This window comes from Lemur catta, chromosome 2 (genome assembly GCF_020740605.2).
Source record: "Lemur catta isolate mLemCat1 chromosome 2, mLemCat1.pri, whole genome shotgun sequence".
In the NCBI taxonomy this organism is placed as follows: Eukaryota; Metazoa; Chordata; class Mammalia; order Primates; family Lemuridae; genus Lemur; species Lemur catta.
This window is the reverse complement of record NC_059129.1, coordinates 128171427-128199353: the sequence shown is the minus strand read 5'-3', so window position 1 is coordinate 128199353 and position 27927 is coordinate 128171427. Positions and strand designations below refer to the sequence as shown.

At 38.7% G+C, this 27927-nt stretch overlaps 1 protein-coding gene across 6 annotated transcripts in view; it reads right to left on the bottom strand.

Annotated features, from left to right (window-relative positions):
* Window positions 1–27927, bottom strand: part of AIG1 (androgen induced 1) — a 228684-nt gene that overhangs the window by 144109 nt on the left and 56648 nt on the right. For all 6 annotated transcript variants that reach the window (XM_045544481.1, XM_045544485.1, XM_045544482.1 and 3 more), the window contains one exon: window positions 3259–3360. In XM_045544481.1, coding sequence (XP_045400437.1) covers window positions 3259–3360 — 102 coding nt within the window. The remainder of the gene's footprint in view (window positions 1–3258; window positions 3361–27927) is intronic.

Here is a 27927-nt window from a genome sequence, read left to right as displayed (position 1 = left end):
AAATTAACTCAAGATGGCTTAAAGACTGAAATGTAAGACCTGAAACTGTAACAATACCAGAAGAAAATCTAGGAAAAAGTCTTCTGAATATTGGCCTAGGCAAAGAATTCATATGCAAAAATCAACTCAGAATGGATTAAAGACTTAAATGTAAGACCCAAAGTTATAAAACTACTAGAAAAAAACATATGGGAAATGCTTCAGGACATTGGTCTGAGCAAAGATTTTATGGCTACGACTTCAGAAGCATAGGTAATGACAGCGAAAATAGACACGTAGGATTATATTAAACTAAAAATCTTCTGCACAGCAAAGGGGCAACAAACAACCTGTAGAATGAGAGAAATATCTGTAAACTATTCATCTGATAAGACGAATGTATAAGTAACTCAAACAACAGCATATTTTAATTTCCAATCAGGATCATGTTTTATGCATTTCATATCTACAGTTAAACATATACAAAATTAGAGTAATGTAAATTGTTTAATATTACAAAATATTCCTTTGCCACTATGTGCAATCTTTTTCAGTAATTCTGGAACCATGAATTGGAACATGAAGAAAAACAAAGAAATGGTCATTCATCTCTACTAGGAAACAAAATTCATTGTGAAAGAATCTATTAGCTCATACTCTCTCAGAGGATTTGACACGTTAACTAATTTATCTTTTCTCTTCCCTAAATATTTATGTCACTCAATTCTTCCTCGTGTTTCTAAGTAGTTTTTGCCTCTAAGAATAAAAATTTTAAGCCATCAAAGTGAATCAAGGGAAAATTAAGAAAGGCAAGTCAAAGTTCTAATGCCTGCACACAAAGTTAATAAGCCATTTGTTCAAAACATTAAAAATTTAGAACCAGGATCCAAAAAAGTTGTGACTCATTCTCTGGCCTGAAGGTAATATTGTGCAGTTTAGGGCTGTTAACAACACGCCAAAAAATCCAGGACTTTATTTCTATAGCACATGATGCAATTATTTTTTTCTCAGCTGACACACTGCTATAGTTGGAACAAGGTAACTGACATTATCTCACACTCAACTGGAGACAGCGGCTTCAGAAGTCTCTGTTTACTTCATACAGCTTGGACACCTAATGAAAGTTATCTGGTGACATTACTCTTCCTCATATTTAGAGATAATGTCACAAAAGATGATTACTATTTGTACAAGAATATGCCTGCCTTGTGACCAAAGCCTGCCCCTCATTGAACACACGACAATGTTTTTTGGCTCAGTGTTTGAAGGGAGGATTTGCAAAGCCTATCTCCATTTAAAACTCTCCTTTGGGGGGTTATGAATGCCCTGAAATCTTTTTCTTAAAATACCTACCTAATTATCAACTGGTTTATCTCAGACAGCTGAACTACGCTACACAGTCGGAAACTAAAGGTCAAAATATCCTGAAGATGTTTCTCCTGCATTTTCTTGACTTACAGTTGTAAAAACTACAGAAAGTTACTATTTCTATCAAGAACCAATTAATGTTTCAGATCAAATGTAAGCTAGAAAAAGGAGTACATACTTGAGGCCAGATAGGTCTGGGTTCAGATTCTAATTGTGCCACCCTGAGCTAAGTGATTTGGGGTAAATTATATAACCTTTCTGAGCCTCAGTTTCTTCATCTGTAAGTGAAATAATTCTTCATTGTGCCATTGTGAAAATTAAATGATATGATCACCATAGAGTGCCTGGCACACTGTAAATTCTCAAAAAATAATAGCTATTAGTATTGCCTGGCAAAGAATTGTGGAAATTGGCTATACTGCATTCATTTGACAATCTAGTAAGTATGTATTGATCCTACTATATTCCAGGCAATTGGGCAAAGTGCTCAGGGTTCAAAAGCTGTTGTTTTTCACTAGGAGCTTAAGTTTTTGTGGGGATACAGACACGCATAATAGAGATACGAAAGTGCTGTGCAAATACAAATAACAGAATAGCTAACTTTGCTTGGGGCGTTAGGAAAGGCTTCTTAAACAAGATGGGAACTAAGCTAGCAGGATGAGCAGGAGTTTGCCAGGAAAGAATGGGAAGGGCATTTGGGGCAGAAGACTGTGAAGACATGGAGTTATGAAAGGCCTTTTCACATCCAAGAAAAGTAAGAAGTTGGAGAGGAGCAGCGCAGCCATGTCAAGCCTTTTAAGATGGTTAAGGGCAAGACCCAGCTGATGTGTTTGAAACTAGACCAGAGGTGCTGTGCTAATCCTTCAACAGTATGGCTCTAATTGAACTCAAAGAAAATTCCATTTCTCTGAGATGTGCCACTTTTGATGAGTTGGCTTAAGAAAGGATTAATCAAACCCCTTCAGTACAGTGATGTTTGTTTGTTAGTGCACACCACTTTTCTTAAAATATACCAGAATTGGGGGCAGAAGGGAAACTGTTATTTTGGACCTAAGACTCATGATTTCCAGCTCTTCATTCCCCTATAATTTCTGTGATGGGTTGCCCTTTTCACCAGGAACACCCTGGGACATATTCTAAAAATTGCTGTAACCAAAATACATGCTTCTTAGTTAATAACAAAACAGTGCTCAATTCCAGATGCTGAAAGGGAAGATGATGCAAAAATTTCTCTGTGGAAAATATATCCCCAAATCTCGTAAACTGATGTGAAAACCATCCAAAGTAATTGATTTGAAACCAGTGAAGGTAACACCATAGCTAAAGCATCAGAAAGAATTAACTGAGAGGAAGGAAAAAGCGTTGCAGCCACAGGCAAACAGCCTAGATTGGGTACAACCTGACAAGGCAAACAATTCCATTGCTAAAGACACCTCCAAATGCCCGCAACAGAGCTCCGAGGGAAAATAACAGCCTTGCTGCTCATTTGGGGGAAACTGTCCAAGCACAGTAGTTATTTCCAACACAATCCCACTGTTGTGAGGTGGAGATGGAGCCGAGTGCTAATGGTCGTGTAGGTGGGAATCAAACCTTAGGCTCCAAGAACAAGCCTTCTAATGGCACAGAAATTAAATTCATCCCAGAATGAGCTAGGTGCATGATCTAATAGTACTGCAACCTCTTAATAAACCGTGGAGTCATCTACTACCTAGTTTGAATAATGACTCAATTCCATGGGAAGAAGCTGTTTTGTTTACATTCAGTATTCTTCTCTAATTGTAATTTCTCATTATAATATTCCAAGATTTCATGGCTATTTTGGTAGATTCTATGGAAAGTCTAAATTAGAAAATAGATCTTTAATAGATTTTTTATTTAATAAAAGGAAACCATTTGTTTTAATACACTCACCATTCCATGATTCAGCCATCCTGGGATAAAGTTATCAAGCAACTTCGGGTATATCATCTCTCTGTCATAGGCATAAATGATCCAGAACACCGCGACAACGAACTGGAAGGGAAAAGAAATCTTTTATTTCAAGTTCATTAACTGCACAACATACAATTTGTTGGTTATTTATTGTTAAAAGAACCCAACAGAATTTGGAATCTATGATGAAAGACAGATCAGTAAACCAGTTAATGACTAGAAAGATAGTTCTAGCTTCCTTTTATTAGTGGTAACTGTCAAGGTGCCTCCTCCCCTTCGCTCTCCCAGTTGTATTCTCTCTGGCAAAGGGATCTGTTTTTCAGGGAGAAACTAGAGGGGCCTTTTATCAGGACCAGCTCCAACTCAGGGCTAATTGTGCTGATTTGAGTCCCCTCAAGGGGGTTTAAAAGTTCACTGGTGGTTTTTTCGGCTCCCATTCCCCACTGTATAGTTAGCACACATTCGAGAAACCAGAGAGTATGTCCCTTTTCCTTGAACCCATCATGTGGTTTACATTAATTTCCACATTCTCAAGTTTCCATTTTACCACTAACAGCACTGAAATCCCTGCTATAAAATGTCCAAAAGTCACATTTCCAGCAAATGTATGAATTTATACAGCCCACGCAAGAACTTTAGCTGTCTTGAGAAGCAGGGTATATGGAGGGCCAAGGAAGATTCCTAATTCTCTTCGAATAATTTAGAAGTTCATCTGGGTTCCAGAGGCTTGTTTTGGCACATTAGCAACATAATCATCAAAGGAGAGTAGAGTACTCAATGTATTATTTTACCATTCTTTGAACGAATTGTGAGATAAGAAGTTCAGATAAGAAGGTCTTGACCTTCAGCATAGAATGTAAAAGAAAAAGTGTATGCTTTTGTAAATGCCAAAAATTAATATTTTTGACAAAATGTCAAATATTTTGAAATTAGGTAATATTTTGAAATTAGAAAAAAGAAACATAGATTAATGATATGAAGAAAGAATTCACAAATAAACACAAAAATATGCTCAATCTTACTCATAATAAAAGTATGCAATTAAAACTACACTGATGAGATTTGCAGAGATCCAAGTTTGACAACATACTCTGTCAAGGTGACTATAGTGACATAGGCTCTCTTAGACTTTATTGGTAAGAAGAATCTAAAATGATACAATCCTTATGGTGGGGAAGTTAGGTTGTAACTCCCAAAAGTTATAACTATTTACCTTTCAATCTCCCCTCAATAATAACCCCATCTAGGAATCTCCTTCAAAGATACACTGGGGGAAGGGTATATGGGGTAAAGTGTTCATGGGAATCCATCTCACTCCTCTTTCTACTTTTTGTTTATTTGTAACTATCCATAAATGAAAGGTTTTTAAACATTAAAAAAAATGAAAATAAATTAAAAAATTTTTTTTAAATGTGCTATGAAAAAGGGAACCATCTAAGGAAGTCTCTGTAGAGTGATGTCTCAAAATGAAAAAATGTGATGGAATGAAAAAATACAGCATGAATATTAAAAAAAAATAAATTTTATTTCATTTTTTATAATTATAAGTCAACCATGCTCCCACATTTTATTAACAAAAATAGTAAATATTTTAACACCTGGTTATACTTGGTAGCTCAAGGCTAGTAATCAGAGGGTTCCAACTACATCAGTTATGACATGGGTAATTTTGGCCAAGAAAAAAAATTCACCCTTAAAATCTAGGATGTTACTTGCATTTATTGTTTTATAAAACACCATGGATGATAATTACAATAGGCAACTATAAATCACCCATATAGTTTTAATACCAGATTGGGGTCCCCAGTTATTTACCTTTCTTTTGGGTCAACTATTTTCACTGTCAGTCTATAAATGTACAAGACAAAAAGGGAAAAAAGTCTGTTATTAGTTTAAAGTTAACTATCATAACTTTCCAAATACGATGAATAATTTTTTAATTATCCATAATTTTGAGTTATTTCTTCCAGTTCAGACTCCAAATATACTGATTATGAATGGTAATGGCATTTATAAGGTACGTGTTTGACAGTAACTTTAAATCTTTATTACATTAATCCTCAACATTATCTCCTTAAAGCAGGCTGGACCACAGGTTATTGCATTTTTCCTTTCAACAAATAGAGAAATCAAGGTTTTCTTTTCAGTGACTTTAATATTTGTTTGTATATAAGGCTCCACATATCATAAATGGAAACTCACTATAACTTCATTAATTTTGATCCCACTAATTTGGGTGATAATACAAATAGAATCTACAATGCACTTATTTTAGTCCTGTCTTGTGAAGAAAAGATTTGCTAAGGAAATTAAAAGGTTATTGTGCTTTCATATATATAGGTATATAACCTTGAATAGTAAAAAGCCTGTTAATTTTTTTTCCCTGAATGACCTTACAATTAGCAAGCTTGGAGGGTTGGTGGAAGTAAAGTCCAGATCGCAAAAGATTAAGGTAGGTGGGGACAAAGGCAGAGGAAGAAAGCTTCTTTTCCATGACAATGGCAGTGAGGGAAGGAGAAGAAAGCCTGCTGCATGACAAAACAGGAGAGCTAGGCAATGTTGTGAGTGGCTACAAGTTAAAGTAAATGGAGACAGAAAGACAGGGAACGACTGATTAAGCAAAACCCAGGAGAAGAAAGGGACTAGGATTATGAACACAGAAAAAACATTCTTCCCTTCTTTAAAGTGGGATGTTTTGCTGACAGTTGGAAATGGGGCTGAGCACAGAATGGATCTGGGACATAGCTGTGGATAACGAATGTGCGAAGAAGCCAGCAAGATATTTAAAAGGAAGACTTATCCTGAATCAGGAGGGCCCAAGTGAGGTCTGCTAGCACGATTCTGTAGTAGAACCAACCAGGATGTTTTCTCGGTTGTCTCCAGGCCTATGTAAAAGGGATTTAGAAAAAGGGGGGGGGGGGAGGGTAGGAAAAAAGGATCCTGGGGGGTTTCCTAGCACCGTGGATTAGGTAACTGGAACAGACAGAAGGTCTGAAATGGGAGATGCTATGAGATTAGGAAGAACATCTTTAAGTGACTGACCAGCATTTCTAAGCTGGTGCCTGGGAAGGTGTGGTTGCCAGTGAATTACATGAGATATCACTTATAAAACTACTAGTGACATAGAGTGGACACAATTTAAGGTAACCCTTCCTGTTTTCACTTCTTTTTGCCGCACAGATTTGACAACTCTAAGTGACACCAGTCCAATTAGGGCTGATTCTATGCCTTAAGGTCAGAGACTTTCCACTGCCTGCCAGGTGTCACAGCAGTTCTGCCCTTAGACCTTGGCTCCGTGCTTTCCAGCCTCACGATTCAAAGTAGGGTCCCATGGATTGGCAACATCCACATCACCCAAGAGCTTGTTAGATGTGTGGAATCCCGGGTCGCACCCTGATATGTTCTGATCCTGCATTTTAATAAGAGCCTAAGGTCATTCATATGCACATAAGAGTTTGAGATGTTCTGCTTTGGGAAGAACTATTCCAGCCACCTTGAGCCTCCTCCTTCCCCATGCAGTGAGGGGATCCCCTGGCCAAGTGGCTTGTCTCTCCAGAGAAAGCATCCCTCCCCTTCTAGACCACACCCCAGGTAACTGTGACCTTGGAATTCCCTGCGCAAATAGACAGGAATATATGCCAGGGTACATGGGGGCCTCCTCCCTCTCCTGGTCTGACCCTGAGGGTGGATTGTGCAATAAATGTGTATTTGCCTTGATCTAAGATGTGGTTAAGATTTGCTTCTTTCTGCAGGGTGAGGACCAAAGTTTTATATTTGGTCTGGGTGTCCGCACACAGGCATGTCTCCATTTCAGTCCCGGATGGAGCCACTGCTGGAAATCCCTTCACCTTTGCCATATGACATCCCATCATATTCACAGGTCTCTCTCACACTCGAGGGGAGAAGACCATACTGGCCAGTGCAGCAAGGGGTGGAATCTTAGGGCCACATCAGAATCCTGCTTAGCACAGATTCCCACTCGGTTCTTCCTTTCCAAAGTTGTTTTTGACTATTTTAAGTTCTTTGCATTTCCATTTAAATTTTAGAATCCCAGCTTGTTAGTGTCTACAAATATCCTGCTAGAATTCTCATTGTGACTGTTTGGGGAGAACTGACATCTTAACACTATGGAGTCTTCCAACTCATGAACATAATTTATATCTCCATTTATTTGGGTCTGTTTAAATTTTTCCAGCAATGTTTGTAGTTTTCAGTGTACAAATATTGCACATAGTTTGTTGAACCTATACCTAAGTATTTCATGTTTTGTGATACTATTGTAGATGGTGTTACATATTTTACATTGTTCGTTGCTGGTTTATAAAAAATAAAACTGATTTTTTAATATTGACATTGTATCTTATACCTTTGCTAAATTAGCTTAGTAGTTCTCATAGCTGTTTTTGAAATTATTTTGGATTTTTATACTTATACAATCTGCAAATAAAGACAGTTTTTCTTCTTCCTTTACAATTTGTATGCCTTTTATTTCTTTTTATTTTTTTTATTGCACTACCTAGGACCTTCAGCAGTATGTTGAACAGAGAATCCTTGCCTTCCTCCCTATCTTAGAGAAAGTGTTCAGCCTTTCAACATTTAAGTTTGATATTAGCTGCAGGTTTTTCTTAGAGGCCTTTTTCAAGTTGAAGATATCTTCTATTCTTAATTTACTTAGGAGACATATTTTTACCATAAATGAATGCTGAATTTTTTCAGATAGTTTTGTTGCATATCTTGAGATAATCATATATTTTCCCCTTTTATTCTGTTAATATGGTGAATTATATCAACTGATTCTGAATGTCAAACGAATCTTTCATTCCTGCTCATCATGTATTATAATTTATATCTATACAGCTAGATTCAATATGCTGATATTTTATAAAGGATTTTTTTCATCTTTATTCATAAAGTATACTGATCTGTAATTTTCTTTTTTCATGATGTCTTCATCTAATTTTTGTAACAAGATAATGCTGGCCTCAAAAAATGAGTTGAGAAGTGTTTCCTCCCCTATTTTATGAAAGACCTTGTGCAAGATTGGTATAATTTATTCCTTACCTAATTGATATACTTCTCTAGTGAAGCCATGTGGATTTGTACCTTTTTTTGTGGGCATATTTAACTGTAAATTCATTTTCTTTAGTAAATATAGGGCTAATCAGGCTTTCTACTTTTTCTTGAGTTGATTTTAGTCATTACCACCTTTTGTGGAATTTCTCTACTTCATCTAAGTTTTTGAATTTATAAAGTTATTCTTAATATTCCAGCATGGAAATTGGCAAATGGTATAAACCAGGTATTTTTTCCTTAGGGAGCCAGTTGTTGAGAATTTACTAACACACCATGTCGAGAGATACTCTCTGTTCACCACGTCACTACTCAACAGTGAAACTTTGGTCAGTACTTTGATCTCTACCACACATTGAAGGAATTATATGGATTATTAAAAGTGAAGTGACTTTCAAGAAAGTGTTAGTCACCTTTCTAAGTGTAACACTAGAAGGTCAGGAGGCACAGCTTACTGAGTAATCAGCCTTCTAAATAATTCTTTAGGTATAAACACGGCACAGATGGTAGCTTCTTGGCTCTCTGCACTGATATCCTCTTGATAGCATGGTCATCAGCAAACCCAAAATAAATCTGAACTCTACTACCAGGGCATGGATATGAAATAAAAATAGTTGCTCTTGGACAGGCTAACATTCCACCATTGTAAAGAAGCTCCTTCGCTGGCTGGGACCAATGGCCAGTTATTATGCATCATGCACCTGCTGCTTCTCAGCTGCCAGGACCAGAATACTGTACTTGAACTGAGAGAGGAAGGAGCACGGTCACTTTCTAGTCCATGAAGCTTCAAGACAAAATACTTGAGTGACAGCTAGTTGTTAATGCTACAATTGAAACCCCAGAAGTATTATTAATAGAAATTAATGCCAAAACAAAACTGGACTCATGGTTTGTCTCTTTTGAAAGAAGTTTCTCATACAGAGTCTGATAAAAGCTGAAACTTCAGTTTTATTCTACTTCTAAGAAGATGTACTGATTAGTGGGAAATTCTTGGGAATTTAGTAGAACCAATTAGAATGGCAAGGATGTTGCGAGAAATTTGCCGTGAAGAAGGCTACAGTCACTTATCTATAGATTGGTCTATAATGGCCATGTAGCATAATTTCAAACATTCAGTGTTGAGGGAGGGAAGAGAGGAAAGGAGAAAATAAATGAATACTTCTTTAAAATCATCAGCTTTAACAGGATATGATTCTATAAAATTGCATTCCCTTTTAAAACTAATACAGTAGGACTCAGACTTTACCAAATACTGATAGAAAAAAAAAAATCAAACTTTTGTTTTGGGCTTTATTTTCTTACTTCCAGATTTCTTTTTCATGACTTGCTTTCCCATAAATCTTTCTACATTAGCACTGTTGCTGAGAAATGTTTCCAATTGTGATTTCTCTTTCCAAGCACATGAAGCATGGGCATGAGAATAAGTTGTGTGTTCTGGATGCTATCAGGTCTCTAATGGCCTCCACGTACACACTGAATGTCTCACTTGACAGTCAAATAGACCTTGTCTTCCCACTTTCCAGATCTACGAGATCCTGAGTTCCTAAGTCCTCTCCTTCTGGTTGATTTCCCTCAACCATACCCTCTTCAGAAATGCATAGTGAGGCATAGGGCCCTCTAAAATGTCCTAGTATCCTCTGCCCTGGACTACAACTAGTTTCTAGTACTCATTCCTAAGTACGACATGGAATGCCTTTCCTTGGAATTATGCATCTGAGAGCAATGTTATATTTTTTATGCTATACATTCTGCCCAAATTACCTTAAAACCAGAATCTCTATCTACAGAGTTTCGAAAGCACATATTGGTGTTATGCCTTTTTTCATAACTTTCAGCTATCACTTTTTTATACATTTATAATGTATCCATATTTATCTACATTTAGGTCTTTAATTAAGTCTTTGACTAAGTAATGCAAAAACAAAAACTCAACTCCTACAAGTGCCCACATGATTTTGTTCCTGCCTTTCTCTCCAACCTCAGCTTGTGCCATTTTCTTCCTTGCTCCCCGAAGTCCAACTGGTAATTTGTCTGTTCCTAAAAATTATTCAGCTCTTTCCTATTTCAGGGTCAGAGGATTTTCTACTTTCTGTGCCAGGGCTGCTCTTCCCCCATTTTCATTGGCTGGATTCTCTGTTCCTTCAGGTCTAGCTTAAACAGCATCTCTGCATGGAAGCTGCCACTGGATACACCACACTGACAGAAAACAGCCTCCTGTTGTTGGTGTAGTTGTTGCTCAGTTGTTCACTGTCTGGCTCCTCTACAAGAAAGCAAAGTCTCAGAGAGCAGGAACTTTTCTGTCTTGTTCATTGCTGGTTCCCCATTGCCTGCTGTATAGCATACATGTGGTAAGAATTTGCTGACTGATGAATAAAGTATATTGGTATTCCTTGTATGTGCCAGACTCCTCATCTCCCACAGGAGCTAGTACCTTTTTACTCCTTCAAGTTTCTTCTTATGGACCTAAAATTTCTCCTTTATGTTCTCTGTGTTTCTTGTCCTTCTGTGTATAAGGAAGATAACCTCTTCTTTCCAGGCTACTTCACAGCCAATCCCTTCTCAGATCTTCTATAAGATATCTCTTCCCTCACCTGTTTAAGTCTTCTATCATCCTATAATAATCCTTCTCTGGACTTCAAGGTCAAGATGAAAGGCTAATTGCTCTCCTCTTGAAGTAAACCAAAAATAAGGAAAATGAAAAGCAGAAATGAAACTGATCAAAGTAGGAAATGTCCATAATCCAAATATCACTCTTTAAATCACCCCAATTATCCTGATTTGATTAATACACATTATAGACCTGTATCACAACATCACATGTACCCTATAAATATATACAATTATTACATACTCATAATAATTAAAAACAATTTTTTTTAAAAAAGGCTGCCAAGTGTTAAGAAAAACAAAGGAGGACGGAGAGACTCTGATGGCGGAAACAAGATCCCTCAGCTCTCTGGCCGAGTGGGCAGAACAGAGAGCTCTCTACAGGGGGCACACCCTGAGGAACATTAAATGACCCTTGCTGGGAACATGAGGTCTCCAAGCAAGGGAGCACTGGAGAAAGGCTCTGATCCCTGTTGGGCTTCAGGTGTCATAGGTGATGATGCTAAATGTGGAAACAGACCAGTGTGCCGTCTCTGCCAGAGCAGGATATGGGTACATTAAGGTCGATAAGGAAAGATCAGTGGTAACAAACCTGAAGATACAGCTCATGCTCCCCTGATGAAGACCCAGCTTCATGTCACCATCCAAAAGCGTTGTGATGAAAATGAGTCAAGGAGCGTGAAACGAATTGAGCCCAGACAGAGGCCATTCTCCGGGGCATGATAGTGGTGGAAAATAGACGGAAATTCAAGCCGCCCTAGCTCAGTTCCCTAGCCTGTCTCCAGTTCTATGCTTTCACAAACAGCTGGCTCAGGAAGAACAAACCAATTCAAGAATGAGTAATCACAAGAAAAGAAATACTATGGAATGTATTCATAGATACCACCAAAAAAAAAGACATAAAGAGGAATATGACAAAAAAGGCAACTGAACAATGCAAACCAGAAACATTTTGCCATTATAGGTATAATTTAAATAATTCTCCATTAAAGAAAGAGGTCAAAGAAGAAAAACTGAAAGTTAAGAGAAGATTGAGCAAATGAAGAGGGTAAAAATGAGTGAAAATAACCTACGAAATAAATAAAATACAAAAAATAAAACTGAAAGTCACATTAGAAGCAGTAAAAGGAAAAACTACCTTTGGTGAAGACAGTTGGGGTTTAGCTTTCTGCAGAGTTGTGGACTAGATATGCTGAGAAACCTTCCTGCTGTGAAACACTGGGTGCCAAATAAATTACAACAAATAGACTTTTAAATGTATTGCTGAGCACACAAGAAAGGGAGGGAAGTCACCAGGAGCCAAAAAATAAAAATAAAAAATAAAAAACCCAGGGGAAAAAAAAAAGAATGGGGATAAAACCAGAACAGTAGCAAACACAGAAACTGAGACTGCTTGGAGGCAAATGCCAACAGAGAACCTAAGCGAACCGTGTTTGTGGCCACGGACACGGATGGCAAGGCCCTGGGCCCGCGCAGGGTGGTGGGGGGCTACTGACCTGAAGGAAACTGGCCCACAGGGGGGCCGCACCCCCACTGGAAGGGTAGGCTGGAGAAAGTACTCTTTATCAAGTTAAATAAATTGCTATCTATTCCTAATTGGTAAGGTTTTTTTAATCAACAATTTCATTGAATTTTTTTCACATTGAGATAATCATTTTTCCCCTTTTATCTTTGTATTAATGACAGTGAAGCTGTGGTAATTATGCGAGCTCTGCAAAGTCTGAAAATAAATTGTAAATGTATACCAAATAACTGTAGTGGATAGTGTAGTACTTCTTTCAGATCCCTCTCTGGGCCTGTGCATCCAGCACCTAGAAAAGCCTGCATAGAGTAGGAGCTCAGAGAAGTTTTGGTGAGTAAGTGTGGTTAATCATTCTAGAGAAGCCAAAAGGAAAAGGAATATTGTCATGTATGGTGAAAAATCATCAAGCTGGTACCCTGGACTGCACATGCAAGAGGAGGCCATGGGATAGCAACGCAGGACAAGTTGGGAGAATCCATTCATGTCTTTGTTAGTAATAAATGCATTTGTGGAATCTCAAGCATCTCAACAAGGATTATCTGACCAGGTACACCTTCTCTCTAAAAAATTCACATCCACAGAATAGAGAAGCAGTACTAATCTAGAACACTTGCTGGTTCTAACTGATATCCAGGTCTTGCACATTGGAGCCATATTCCCATCCTCACTCAGATTTTAGTTAATAGGCTCCTCTCATATTCTCACTTCATTTTGGGGATGCAAGCCTTTCCCCAGAATGCCCGCTTGTGTGGGTGGGGCCCTATGAGCAGCTGTCTCTCCCGATTTGTGGAATCCCCAGAGGTTGTATCCCATGTCATCCCTGTGCCTACAGGCTGAAACCTCACCAATCATGGCATATTCTTCTAGTTCTGTCTCTTCTCTCAGCCTCAGGCATCCCTGTCTGGCCAATTTCACCACTGACTGAAACATGGGAATGATGGCTATTATGTTCACTTTTCTTTCCCACCAACAGGATCCAAATTGCCCGGAGCTGGTTTCGAGTGGTGGCAGTCTGCTTTTGTGAAGAGTGATGTCTGAAGGTTTATTACACTGCCTAGGCAGCACCCCTGGTGGTTGTGGGCCCAGTTAGCAAGGTGGTGTGTATAGTGAGAGGGTAGGGTGCAAAGATGATGACACCCTGAGGGAGGAAACTGTATATCCCACTTCAGGGTCATCTGTCAGGCTACAGATAGAGGTAAAGCAATACTAAGGTACCACTCATACAATAAGCATAAATCAGGAGTAGTTGTGATGTAGATGGAAAACTACAAAGATTACAGCAAACTTCAGCCATGGAATGAAAAGGGCCACCAGGTACTCCAGAAAGATGCATAATAGTGTAGCTAGATTCAACAAACACAATGCAAACAGTTAATTTTCTTTAACTCCACAAAGGTTTAGGTTAACCCAGGCACATCTGGCGTAACCATTTCCTGAAAGGGGACTTAAAAGTTAAGAAAACTTCTATTATTGAGACACAGATACAATGTAGTTTTAGTAGGAAGCCTGGGTGTACCTAGTCTTGACATCAGACATGCAGTGGAAACTCAATCAAGGACTTATCCTTCTAGTTGTATGGTGGAATAAATGCCTTGAATTATGCTCCCAATTTATAAAAAGCCTAATAAAATATTAGGGAGGAAACTACCCAATATTTTACTCATTTCTTATTTATCCTTTCAGTGTTTTCTTTTTTGCAAATGCAAGAAAAAATGCACACACACACTCTTCTTTTAATATATACAATTTCATACTATATGACCTTGATTTTGTTGTTTCATAACACATCTAGGAAATCTAAAGCATCTTTTAAAATAAACCACTATGTGACCAAAAGTGGTAAAACTGCAGAGGTCAAAAATAAAGTGAGAGTGAGAGTTCTGGGAGGTCAGTAAGCTCTGAGACCAGCTTTTCTCCAGAGGACATCTGTCAAACCTCAGTGACCCTGGGCTTATCTCTTGATGCTACACAGAATTCAGGAGATAGGACATAGTGACTGCCTAAGGCAGCAAGTCGCATAGGAGGCTTTCACCTGAAACTAGTAACTATCCATCCCAGAGGGTTCCACCTTCAGTTTAAGGTGAATGAGAATAACTCTCTGCATTGAAGAGGACAGTAGGGAAACATGCCTGTTGTAACCTTAGCTCTTTATTGACAGGAAAGAGAAAGAAAAAAATTACACTGAAAATTCATAACCATAAGAGTGCCAATGGGTTTGTAGCCTGACGTGTGCTTTTCAGAAGGATGTGATGATCTGAAATGTGTGTTCTTTCTAAGTATAAGTGGAGCATGTGGAAATCGACCACCACCTACCCATAAAGCAAGCTTCAAAGAAGTTTCAAAGTATTGGTATCTTATTGATCATAGTTTCTGTTCAAAATGAAATTAAGTTTGAAATCAATAAAAATTCCCATATATTTGGAAATCTAAAAACTTATGGGTTGAATATGCAATCACAATAGACTCTAGAAAATATTTAGAAATAGATAATAATAAAAATGGTAGGTTCAAGTCTTTTAGGATATAAAGTCCTAATTGAGGAAATTTATAGGCTTCTGTGCTTATACTAGAAAAGGGAAAATTAATGTGAGATATACATCTTCAGAAGAAGAGCCAAATAATTAATGAAATAAAAACAAGCATAGAAGACAAGAGGAGACGCTTATGAGACGAGCAAGATGGCGGAGTGGAGGTGACCTCCTGGATTTGTGCTCCCAGAGAGGAAGGCGTGGATCTCCACCTGCCACAACGCCGGAGGATTGCTCCTCAACAGGAAGGGTGAGGTGAACCCACGGAGAATCACCGCGGGACACAGGGAACAGGAAAAAACAGAGGCGAGTGAGAAATCAGACCGAGATAACTTGGAGAGTGCGGGATGGAAAACAGACAGCGGAGTGCGGGACGGCCGTACCTGCCTCACCGGAGAGTGGGGCGGGTTCAGCCCCACAGCAAAGCGGCTTGATCTCCCCACTGACCCCCACATCCACTCGGTCAAGGATCTGACTGAAATCGGTGCAGAATCACCACGGGAGACCTGGAGCTCCGAGGACAGGTGACATAGGCGGGCGAGAGCTTGGACTCTGGCGGGTCTCCGGTGCCCTATCTCTTAAAGGGACAGACGCGGACCTGCGCCGAGGCGAGGGGCCGCGAGCGTGAAATATTAAAGCGGGACTTTTTTGCTTTTTTCTGCCCCTACGGCAGCTCTCCGGCCGGGGAGCTGCTGTGGGCCCTGGCGCCTGCCGAGCTCTGAACGCTCTCCCCGGGCGCCTGCAACCGGCGGATGCGCGGTCGCCATCTCGGTTCCCACAGCTAAGCGGAAAGGACCTTGGACTCTGGCGGGTCTCCGGTGCCCTATCTCTTAAAGGGACAGACGCGGACCTGCACCGAGGCGAGGGGCTGCGAGCGTGAAATTTTAAAGCGAGATTTTTTTCTTTTTTTTTTCTTTTTTTTTTTTATTTCTCTCTTTCTTTCTTTCTTTCTCTTTTCTTTCTTGTTTTCTCTTTATTCTCCTTGTTATTCATATTGTTTCTCTCTCTCTCTCTTTTTTTTTTTCTTTTTTTTTCTTTTTTTCTTTTTTCCTTTCCGGTGGCCCTCCAGCCCAGGAGCTACTGTATACTCCGGAGTGCTCCAGACCCCCAGCTCTGATTCCTATTGGTCCCTGAATATTGCCCCCCAGTACCAGTGATCTGCGGGTGGGCAGCAGCAATTGTGCGGGCCAAGGTCTAACTGCTGCAGAGCCATAGGGTGCCAGGCGGCTCCCCAGGAGGCTCCATCCCCTGATCCATAGACCCTCTCCAGGTCCCCTTCCCAGGTGTGAACACTGAGTGCTTCCCCAGACGCAAGAGTGTGGAGCCCGGACCTTGGGAACACTGGGACAGTGTAGACCCTTGCCCGTGGGAGCTGCAGCAGCTGGGGCACTGAGGGAGTGAGGGCACTGCCTCCTCTGCCTAGCCAGTGTCTTTCCTGCTGAAGGAGACAGAAACCACACATCCAGAGGAAGAACCAAAAGTCAGGGGGGGAAGAAGAAGGAAGAGGAAAGGAGAAAGAGAAAAAAAAAAAAAAAAGAAGAAGAAGAGGGAAGGGAAAGAAAAAGAGAGGGAGAAGAGGCTTTCTGCTTGCAAATAGTGTGAATCCTGCCTACTAACTGAAAGTCCACAACACAGTGATTTAACTTGCCAAACTGGTCTTAGGTCAAGCCAACCCTCTGGGGGTGGACCCATCAGAAGCAGTCCCCCAACTGAGATAGAAAAAAAACTCTAAACAGCACACAACAGTCTCCCCCTATAGACAAAGGAAGCAACATACCTAGACTGTTTCACAGCCTAAGAACAGAGTACAAGACGTGCTGTTAACTAGACTAAAGCTGTGAGAAAAGATCTAACGATAGAGCCAGATGGGAAGGGCTCAGCGGAAAAATATGGGGAGCACAAAAAACCAAACGGAAACCTCGCCCCCAAAGAGAAATACCAACTCTCCTCCAATTGGCACAAGCCAGTTTCAGAATACCAACATGTTACCAGAAGAATTTCAGTCTTGGGTTATAAATAAGCTGAATGATATACAAGAAAAAATTGATATCCAACGCAAAGAAACCGCAAAAAAATTCCAGGATTTGGAAGAAAAATTCACTAAAGAAATAGACATATTGAAGAAAAACCAAACTGAACTCCTAGAAATGAGGGATTTATTCAGGGAGCTACAAAACACAGTGGAAAGTCTCAAGAACAGGGTAGATCAAATAGAAGACAGAATCTCAGAGATCGAAGATAACTCTTTCCAATTAAATAAGACAGTCACAGAGATAGAGCAAAGAAATAAGAAAAAAGATCAGAGTCTTCAAGAAATGTGGGATTATGTGAAGAAACCTAACGTGAGAGTTATAGGCATCCCTGAAGGTGAAGAAGATAATAAGCAAGGGCTGGATAAACTATTTGAAGACATAATAGAAGAAAATTTCCCAGGCCTTGCTAAAACTTTAGATATACAGGTTCAAGAAGCTCAAAGAACCCCTGGTAGATTCATAGCAAATAGGAAAACACCACGCCACGTAGTCATCAGACTGACCAAAATATCCACTAAAGAGACCCTTCTTCAAGCTGTAAGGAGAAAGAAACAAGTAACATACAAAGGGAGACCCATTAGAATTACGCCAGATTTCTCAACTGAAACTTTACAAGCAAGAAGAAGTTGGGGCCCCATTCTCACTCTTCTGAAACAGAATAATGCCCAGCCTAGAATCTTGTACCCAGCTAAGCTAAGCTTTCTATATGAAGGAGAAATTAAGACATTCTCAGATAAACAAGGACTGAGGGAATTCACCAAGACAAGACCACCCCTCCAAGAAGTACTCAAAAGAGAGTTACACACGGATCATCACAACAAAGACCCACGAATGTAAAACCACCCAAGAACTAAAGATCAAATTCTAGCCACCACAATGGCTCAAGAGAGAAAACATAGAAAAGAAGTTTTACCCAATAAGATAAACAGAAATCTGTCCCAATTATCAGTTCTCTCACTAAATGTCAATGGCCTGAATTCCCCACTCAAGAGACATAGACTGGGCCAATGGATAAAAAAACACAAACCAAGTATCTGCTGCCTTCAGGAAACACACTTAACTGGCAAAGATGCATTTAGACTGAAAATAAAAGGATGGAACTTGATATTTCAAGCAAATGGTAGCCAAAAGAAAGCTGGTGTGGCAGTTTTAATTTCCAATAACTTAGTCTTTAAACCAACAAAAGTAATAAAAGACAAAGACGGTTACTACATACTGGTGAAAGGCACAATTCAACAAGAAGACATAACCATACTTAATATATATACACCCAATCTAGGTGCACCCAGATTCATAAAGCAAATCCTACTCGATCTAAACCAAATGATAGACAACAACACTTTAATAGTTGGAGACTTTAACACCCCACTGACAGCACAGGACAGATCCTCCAAGCAGAAAATAAGTAAAGACATAGTAGACTTAAACAGAATGCTAGAACAAATAGGCCTGACTGACATCTACAGGACATTCTACCCGAAATCCACTGAATATACATTCTTCTCATCGGCTCACGGAACATTCTCTAAGATTGACCATATCCTAGGCCATAAAGCAAGTCTTAAAAAAATTAAAAAAATAGAAATCATACCCTGCATCTTCTCAGATCACAATGGAATAAAAGTAATAATGAACCCTAACAGGAACTCTCATTCCTACTCAAGGTCATGGAAGCTAAACAACCTTCTTCTGAATAACAATTTTGTAAAGGAAGAAATTAAGTCAGAAATCAAAACATTCTTTGAATTAAATGACAAAGGTGACACAACTTATCAAAATCTATGGGATGCAGCTAAAGCAGTCCTGAGAGGAAAATTCATTTCCATAAATGCCTATTTCAAAAAGACAGACAACTTACAAATAGACAACTTAATGAATAGACTCAAAGAGCTGGAGAAAGAAGAACAGACTGACCCCAAACCCAGCAGAAGGCGAGAAATTGTTAAGATCAAATCAGAATTAAATGAAAAAGACAACAAAAATACTATAAGGGAAATTAATAAAACAAAAAGTTGGTTCTTTGAAAAGATAAATAAAATAGACACACCACTGGCTAGACTAACCAAGAGCAGAAAAGAAAATCTTTAATAACTTCCATCAGGAACATAAAAGGAGAAATCACAACCGAAGCCACAGAGATCCATGACATTATCCATGAATATTACAAAAATCTTTATGCACACAAATTGGAAAATGAGGAGGAAATGGACAAATTTTTAGAAACACACAGCCTTCCCAAGCTCAATCAGGAAGAAATAGAATTCCTGAATAGACCAATATCAAGAACTGAAATTGAAACAGCAATAAAAAACCTTCCCAAAAAGAAAAGCCCTGGTCCAGATGGGTTCACACCTGAATTTTACCATACATACAAAGATGAACTGGTGCCCATCCTACATAAACTATTCTTCAATATTGAGAAGGATGGAATTCTCTCCAACACATTCTACCAAGCCAATATAACATTGATACCAAAACCAGGAAAGGATGCAACAAAAAAAGAAAACTACAGACCAATTTCTCTCATGAACGTAGATACAAAAATTCTCAATAAAATCCTAGCAAATCGTATCCAAGTGCTGATTAAAAAAATAATTCATCACGACCAAGTAGGCTTCATCCCAGAGATGCAGGGGTGGTTCAACATACGAAAATCTATAAATGTAATTAACCACATAAATAGAAGCAAAAATAAAGACCATATGATCCTCTCAATAGATGCAGAAAAAGCATTTGACAAAATTCAACACCCTTTTATGATAAAAACACTTAACAACATAGGCATAAATGGGACCTACCTAAAAATAATACAAGCCATATATGACAAACCCACAGCCAACATCATACTGAATGGGGAAAAACTGAAAGCATTCCCACTCAGAACTGGAACCAGACAAGGCTGCCCACTGTCCCCATTACTTTTCAACATAGTATTGGAAGTCCTTGCGAGAGCTATCAGACAAGAGAGCAGAATCAAAGGTGTCCAAATAGGGACAGAAGAGATCAAACTCTCACTCTTCGCTGATGATATGATGTTGTATCTGGAAAACCCCAAGGACTCAACCAAGAGACTCCTGGAATTAATTAACGAATTCAGTAATGTCTCAGGTTACAAAGTCAATACACACAAATCAGAGGCATTCATATATGCCAATACCATTCAATCGGAGAACCAAATTAAGGACTCAATACCTTTCAAAATAGCAACAAAGAAAATAAAATATCTAGGAATATATTTAACTAAAGAGGTAAAGGACCTCTATAAAGAGAACTATGAAACGCTAAGGAAGGAAATTGCAGAACACGTAAATAAGTGGAAATCCATACCATGCTCATGGATTGGAAGAATTAACATCGTTAAAATGTCTATACTATCCAAAGTAATCTATAGATTCAATGCAATTCCTATTAAATTACCAACATCATTTTTCACAGATTTAGAAAAAATAATTATACACTTTGTATGGAAACAGAGAAGACCCCGTATAGCAAAAGCAATCTTAAGCAATAAAAACAAAATGGGAGGTATTGATTTGCCAGACTTCAAACTATACTACAAAGCTGTGGTGCTTAAAACTGCTTGGTATTGGCACAAGGGCAGGGACACAGACCAGTGGAACAGAACAGAAAACCCAAATATAAAACCATCCTTATATAACCATCTAATCTTTGACAAAATAGACAAAAACATACTCTGGGGACAAGAGTCCCTATTCAATAAATGGTGCTGGGAAAACTGGATAGCCACATGTAGAAGACTGAAACAGGACCCACAGATTTCACCTCTCACAAAAATCAAATCACGGTGGATAACAGATTTAAACCTTAAATGGGAAACAATTAGAATTCTAGAAGAAAATGTAGGAAAGACTCTCACAGACATTGGTCTAGGCAAAGAATTTATGAAGAAAACCCCTAAGGCAATCGCAGCAACAACAAAAATAAACGAATGGGACCTGATTAAATTAAAAAGCTTCTGCACAGCCAAAGAAACAGTCACGAAAATAAACAGACAGCCTACAGAATGGGAAAAAATTTTCGCATACTACACATCAGATAAAAGACTGATAACAAGAATCTATTTAGAACTCAGGAAAATCAGCAAGAAAAAATCAAACAATCCTATCAAAAAATGGGCAAAGGACATAAATACAAATTTTTCAAAAGAAGACATAAGAATGGCCAAAAAACGTATCAAAAAATGCTCAACATCCCTAATCATCAGGGAAATGCAAATCAAAACCACAATGAGATACCACTTAACTCCGGTGAGAATGGCCTTTATCAAAAAATCCCAAAACAACACATGTTGGCGTGGATGCGGAGAGACAGGAACACTCATACACTGCTGGTGGGAATGCAAACTAGTGCAACCCCTATGGAAAGCAATATGGAGATACCTTAAACAGATTCAAGTGGACCTACCATTTGATCCAGCAATTCCATTATTGGGCATATACCCAGAAGAACAAAAGTCATTCTTTAACAAAGACACCTGTACCCCGAATGTTTATAGCAGCACAATTCACAATCGCAAAGATGTGGAAATAACCCAAGTGCCCATCAATCCACGAATGGATTAGTAAACTGTGGTATATGTATACCATGGAGTACTACTCAGCTATAAGAAATAACGATGATACGACATCTCTTTGGTTCTCCTGGAGAGAGCTGGAACCCATTATACTAAGTGAAGTATCCAAAGAATGGAAAAACAAGCATCACATGTACTCACCAGAAAACTGGTTTCCCTGATCATCACCTAAATGTACATCGGGGAAGGATACCAACTGGATATCAGACTAGGATGGGGGGGTGGGGGGAGGGGATGGGTGTATGCCTACATGACGAGTGCGTTGCACACCCTCTGGGGAATGGTCATGCTTGAAGGTGCAGACCCGGGGAGGTGGGGGGGGAGGGGATGCAGGTATGAATACATGATGAGTGCCAGGCGCACTGTCTGGAGAATGAGAACGGATGCGCTTGGGACTCTGACTCGGGGGGATGGGCAGGACAAGGACAATGTATATGACCTGAACTTATGTACCCCCATGATGAGCTGAAATAAAAAAAAAAAAAAAAAGAAGACAAGAGTGACTAAGCCAAAATTTTGGACTTTTAGAGAGACAGACAAATTCTGATAAGGTTGATGAAGGAAAACAGAGATAAAACACAAATAAGCAATACCAAAAAGAAAAGGAGACATTACCATAGGTGTTATGAGATAAAGTTATCAAACAAATTTATGAACAAGGTTGTTATTAATTTGAAAATGTGATAAAATACAGTTTTCTGTTCAGAAAATACTACTTGTTAAAATGGACTCAAGAACAAATAGAAAAAACACAAGTAGCCTTATAATTGTGAAATCAAATCAGAAGTTAAAAATCCTCCCACAAAGGGTATGCCACACACAAATGTGGTTTCTATCAAACATTCAAAGAAGAGATAATTCCAGTCCTTTACATACACATCCTTTTCCAGAGGATAAAAAGGGAATGGGCCCAAGGTACTTTGTGAGGCTAGTATAACAATAATATAATGACAGAAAAGAACGGTTATAAGGAAGGGAAATCTCAGGAATACATCATTCATGAAGACATGCAAAAATCCTAAGCAAAATCTTAACAAAATCAATCCAACAATGTTTATAAAACATACTATATCACTATTCTAAAGATGCAAGGTTGGTTTAATACTAGAAAATCATTATGTAACTCACCACATCAACAGAATAAAGGAGAAAAAAATGATATGATCACCTCCACAGGTGCCAAAAAAAATCTGACAAAATCTGACAATCATTCATGACATTTCTTAGCAAAACAGAATAAAAGTCCCCACTAGGGAATATGGCTGCTCCAGACTCTTCTTAGATTCTCATGGGCTAAGGTACTCAACATACCTTGGTATGCTTGAATTTCATTGCAGTGCACTGTTAGGAAGCTTTGCCCTGGAGAATCTCTTGTACACGTGGAGTAGGACACATGTACAAGAATGTTCAAAGCAATGTTGCCCATTACAGGCAAAAAATTGGAAAAAAGCCCAATAGCTATCAATAGTAGCATAGATAATCAAATTTCCCTGGTGAAAATTTTAAAGACAGGTAATATCTCTTGAGAAATCATAAGATGTTTTTTTTTGCGGGGGAGGGGGAGATGTCTTCTGTGCAAATTTGGACCCTCAAGTTTTGTAAGTCCATTATTGACTGCACTAGAAAATAAAATATATATTCACTAACTCCAAAATTTCCAGGTGAAACTAAATTGGAAATTGTGGGTGAAGAAGTTGTAGTAGATAGTAGAGCAGACCCATTCCTAATTTATGTTGTAAATTCTACCTGGCAGTTTACTAGTTTTCATTTGAAGTCTTTTGCCAGTATTTGAGGTTTTCCCCTACCTCCAACGTACTACTGCCTTCATGAACCATAAGAACTCCCCCTTGAACTTCAGATGGCATGACCATACCCTTGGATTTCAAGAACTAGTATCTTTTGACCTCTTCAGTAAGTATTTGCAATAAATTAATATCACACCTCACCACTAAATGCTGTTATCTAACACAATATTCTCTGTGATGTGAAGTCTTTTTTTTTTTTTTTAAGGGCAAATGGGCATAAATTGACATTCTTTTACTGCCTAGCATGTGCCAGATACTAATTAGGTACTCTATCTTTCATTATCCCTCAAAATAACCCAAGTGGGTCAGGTTTTATTAAGACCACTCTTCACATTAGAAAACCAAGGTTTTGAGAGCTTATGAAATTTGCATTAGGAAGTTCTGGATCCAGAATTAGAACCTAGGTCTGTCTGTCTTCAAAGTTCATGCTTTTTTGACTACATCTTGTTGCCTTATGCCCCAAATAGGTGAAGATCTTCCCATAAGGTGGTCATTTTAGCATTTTAATAACTAACCCTTCCTTTATGGGTTCAAATTTAAATCTCTTTTAAATCGAATTCCACTCCAAAATAAAGCAAGACTTCTTTCACTCTCTGTCAAGTGACAATGAATAAAATAATTAAACAGACATCCATAAACCTCACACAAGACTATTTTTGAAATGTTAGAGAATCACTGTCAAACAATTAATTTGGTATATTTCTCTTTCAAAAAACTATTTGTACCTTTTGTCTATCATAAAATCACTAAATAATCAAACTATTGCTGTTTGTGTGTGTGTATTTTTTAATAAAAGGGGACTATAGTCTAGTTATTAGATAAAATTACATTAACATGAATATCCAAAGGGTAGCTATAAGTACATAGGGGAGACACCTCACTAACCACAACTCATTTACCTGAGAATAAAATTAAGAAAAATCTAATTCCATCTAATCTAATAAAAGTTAATAAATTAGATCATATTTTGTAGAAGCATCCTATGTCAGATGACTATGTGTCGTTGAGTGCCTACATTCAGTGCCTTGGGTGTAATAGTAGAATGACAGAATACTATCATAACAGTGGAAGGTGAAGCCTGCTCCAATGAAATGCAGCCTGTTCAAGAAAGATATGTTAATGGAAGAAAAGTGATCATACTAGTGAGTAGTCTTATGGGTATTAAAAAGCAAAAATGCATCTCCAGCTTTGTACACAGGAGAGGGTCCTCTAGGTACCCAAGAAAGCATTCTAGGCTACCTAGCAAGTCAATCCCTATAGTGCAAAAGGATGCATCAGATAACAATAATTTGACCACCTGCCACTAAAATAATCCAATTGCCACTCCTTGCCTTGATTTCAAGTTCATCCAGAAATCTTCTACGTCTCTTTGGATTCTTCAAAGTTATTTTATTAGTAGGGAGAGCTTGGGGAGTCTGACATTTTTTAGTCTGCCTGACAATTTTTTCTCATCATAAACTTCTTATCTTTTGGACTTAAACTTTAGTCTATAATCATTTAGTCGGCATGGAATTCATTTACTGAGAGAAGGAATATCTCAAAATAGACTAACAAAATTGAGTGTATGGGTTTTGGTCCTGGGCTACAAGGACATTTGAGTACTATCCCAGCACACTGGGACACCCACAAATGGCTACCCCCCCTGCTCTTGAAGTGCTATGGGGCTGGGAGAGAAGGAAGGATAAGATTTTCTGTGTTTTTTTTGCTTTAGATTATATGCATAAATCAACTGGGAAAATATGTAGTAAGTTATATACATAGTTTGCAATGGGAAAAAACTTTTGGAGAGGTTGGTGTATTTGTTTCTTGGTATCATTTCAACAACATTATCAATGTTCCTTCTTTTTTCCTCTATGAACAAACTGCCATTTAAATATAGATCATGAACATCTCTATATGGGAGCACATTTGCAAACACAATTATGATTGACTTCTCAGATGTGACTAGTTGTATGAGGGCTTTCCCACTTTTCTGTGGGGCTTTCTTATTATAAAAGTAATAAATGCTCATTGTGGAAATTTGTGTGGACTTTTGTTTCTGCCTTTTAAATTTTTCTATGATGATCTATGCTGTATGAATAAAATGGAAGGAGTTAGCAAGCAAATCGTCATCTTTGGAACCAAAATGGCTCAAAGATGCATGTATGCTGCCCACACATCAGCAGTCTATCTCCGGGAAGGCACTTCAGGATTTTTTCCTTGGCATTTGGTCCACCTGAATTCATTGTCATCTGCTGAGGCCCCCTCTAGAATTGCTGACTAATAATGGTTTTTTTTGTTTGTTTGTTTTTTGTGGTCCAAGAACACTTCTCATCAATTAGGAGACAGGAGGTCATACTAAACTAATTACTTTGAGGATCAGCAGCTCAGGAAGATGTCAAGATTGAGGCGAAACATCTGTTTTGATGCTGATCTATGAAAAGAACCAGGGGATCCAAAGAAAATCTACTTCCTAGGGGTGATTTTTTTTTCTCCTTAGAGCTTTTCTTTCTTTCTCCTCCCTTACTACCCTTTTTGCTTGACACTCTTCAAGCACCAGTGTCATTTATCAAACATTACTGGCCAAGTCCAATCTGGCAGGCATTTTCTCCAGATAGGGCAGAGACAGAGTAAGAACTGGCTGCTATAGCCCGCAGCATGCCCACCTCAAGGGGCCGAAGTCTTTTTCCCAGCGTCACAATCTGCAGGGATGAATGACTTCCTGCTGCCTAATGCCTCTTGATTACTAGGTAAGATCCCCTCCTACACTCAGTGGAATCGTGTGATAGTGGTTAACATAGTGACTGGCGCTGAGCTCTCAATACATGTTAACTGAATTTGTCAGATGGTCTAGTGAAAATTTCTGCCTGTTTTCCTGGCTTCCTGTCATTTTCAAGATAAAAAGCATATGGAATTTCCTCCATTTTTCTTACATCATAATACAGAAGGCATTTACCAAACAGGCAAGATTAATTGCAGGAGGCCTTCACTGAACAAGATGGAGGCCCAGGATGCTAGGGTATCTTGCCTGAGGAATTGATTTGACTTATACCACCTCAAATCTCTGTCAAAAATAAGTGAAGGTATCAATTAAAAATTTAAAAAGAAAAGCAGATTTGACTGAAAACTTGCTCTTGATAAAGCAGCACAAAATGACTTTTGGGAATTCGTGGTAAAATAGTTCACTGAGTAGGCATAGTTTGTTTGTTAGAATACTGTTGCTCGTGTGGAATGCACTGGGTCATTTCTTGCCAAAAATATTCTTTTCCAATTGTGTAGCTACAAACTATGCTTTCTTGGAAGCCCAGATATGATTTACAGATGATACTGGATACATTTAGCAACCACTTTTAAAATGTCACTAATTCGACTGATAAAACCTTATTTTCACCTATTAAAAACAAGTGCATTGGCAAAACGTGGCAGATTAAATATATATGCAATTGTTAAAATGCGAAGACGAAGCAGGAAAGATTTTCTTTTCTTGTCAAAACTTGTACTTTGCAAACTGGCCTGTAAAACCATATAAAATCATTGCCTGTATAATGTGAATCATGCATCAAAGGGAAGCAACAAAAATCACAAATGAACAAAGTCTTTTGTTAAACCACCTCAAGGAAAAAGATAAAGCAGTTATTTGATTATTTGTTCTGTCTATAGGATGGAGAGACAACTCCTTAGTGAGGATTTCCCAGACTATCACCTCTTTTGCTGATCTGTCTCGATTCTGGGTTTGCCATCCTGAACTCGTTCAGTACAAGTATTACTGTAAGTAATTTAATTTGCACCAGCCAGTCTCTCGGATCACCTACACGGTGTGACTAACAGCCTCACACTCAGAGGTCCCATGTTTCTTTCTTGGTCATCCCTGTATCAGACATTCTGTGCAAGGTGACAGTGAGGACCCACAGTCCTACCAGTGTCTTAGACACCAAGCAGGGTAAAATCGCTCTTTTCAGGTATCCTCCATTTCACCTTGTCAATCCTTGCAGTTGTAGTTGTTGCTCATGCCCTTTCTCACCTGGTAATCTGCTGTATTTTTGTACAAACCAGAAAGAGAAATGGCATAAGTAAGTACAAACCTTCCATCTGAAACATCACCCCAGTTCAGCAGGAAGTAGCTCAATGACTATTCGTCCATCCTCTCATAGATATGGAAGAGAAAAATTGCCAGTGGGGGATATGTAACAGAAGAAAGGGCCTGAAAAAGGGCAAAATGTTTTACGAGTTGCCTCTTTAACACCCTTTACCCTTTCTGAGGAATTAAAATCTGCATTCCTGCCCGAGGCCTGTAATCAGATGGGCAGAGGAATGTTCTTTGTTCTAAACCACAGGAGATGGCTCAACAGAATTGTCTATTCCAGGCAAGGGTCATGGGATCATCTTCACCGGAGATAAGGTCGACCAGGACCACCAACCACAGTTAAACAGCAGCAGCCTGAAGATGAAAATCCCCTTTCAAAGCTCTGTATTTCTGCTTAAAAGGAGGACTACGGTTAAGACTATGGCT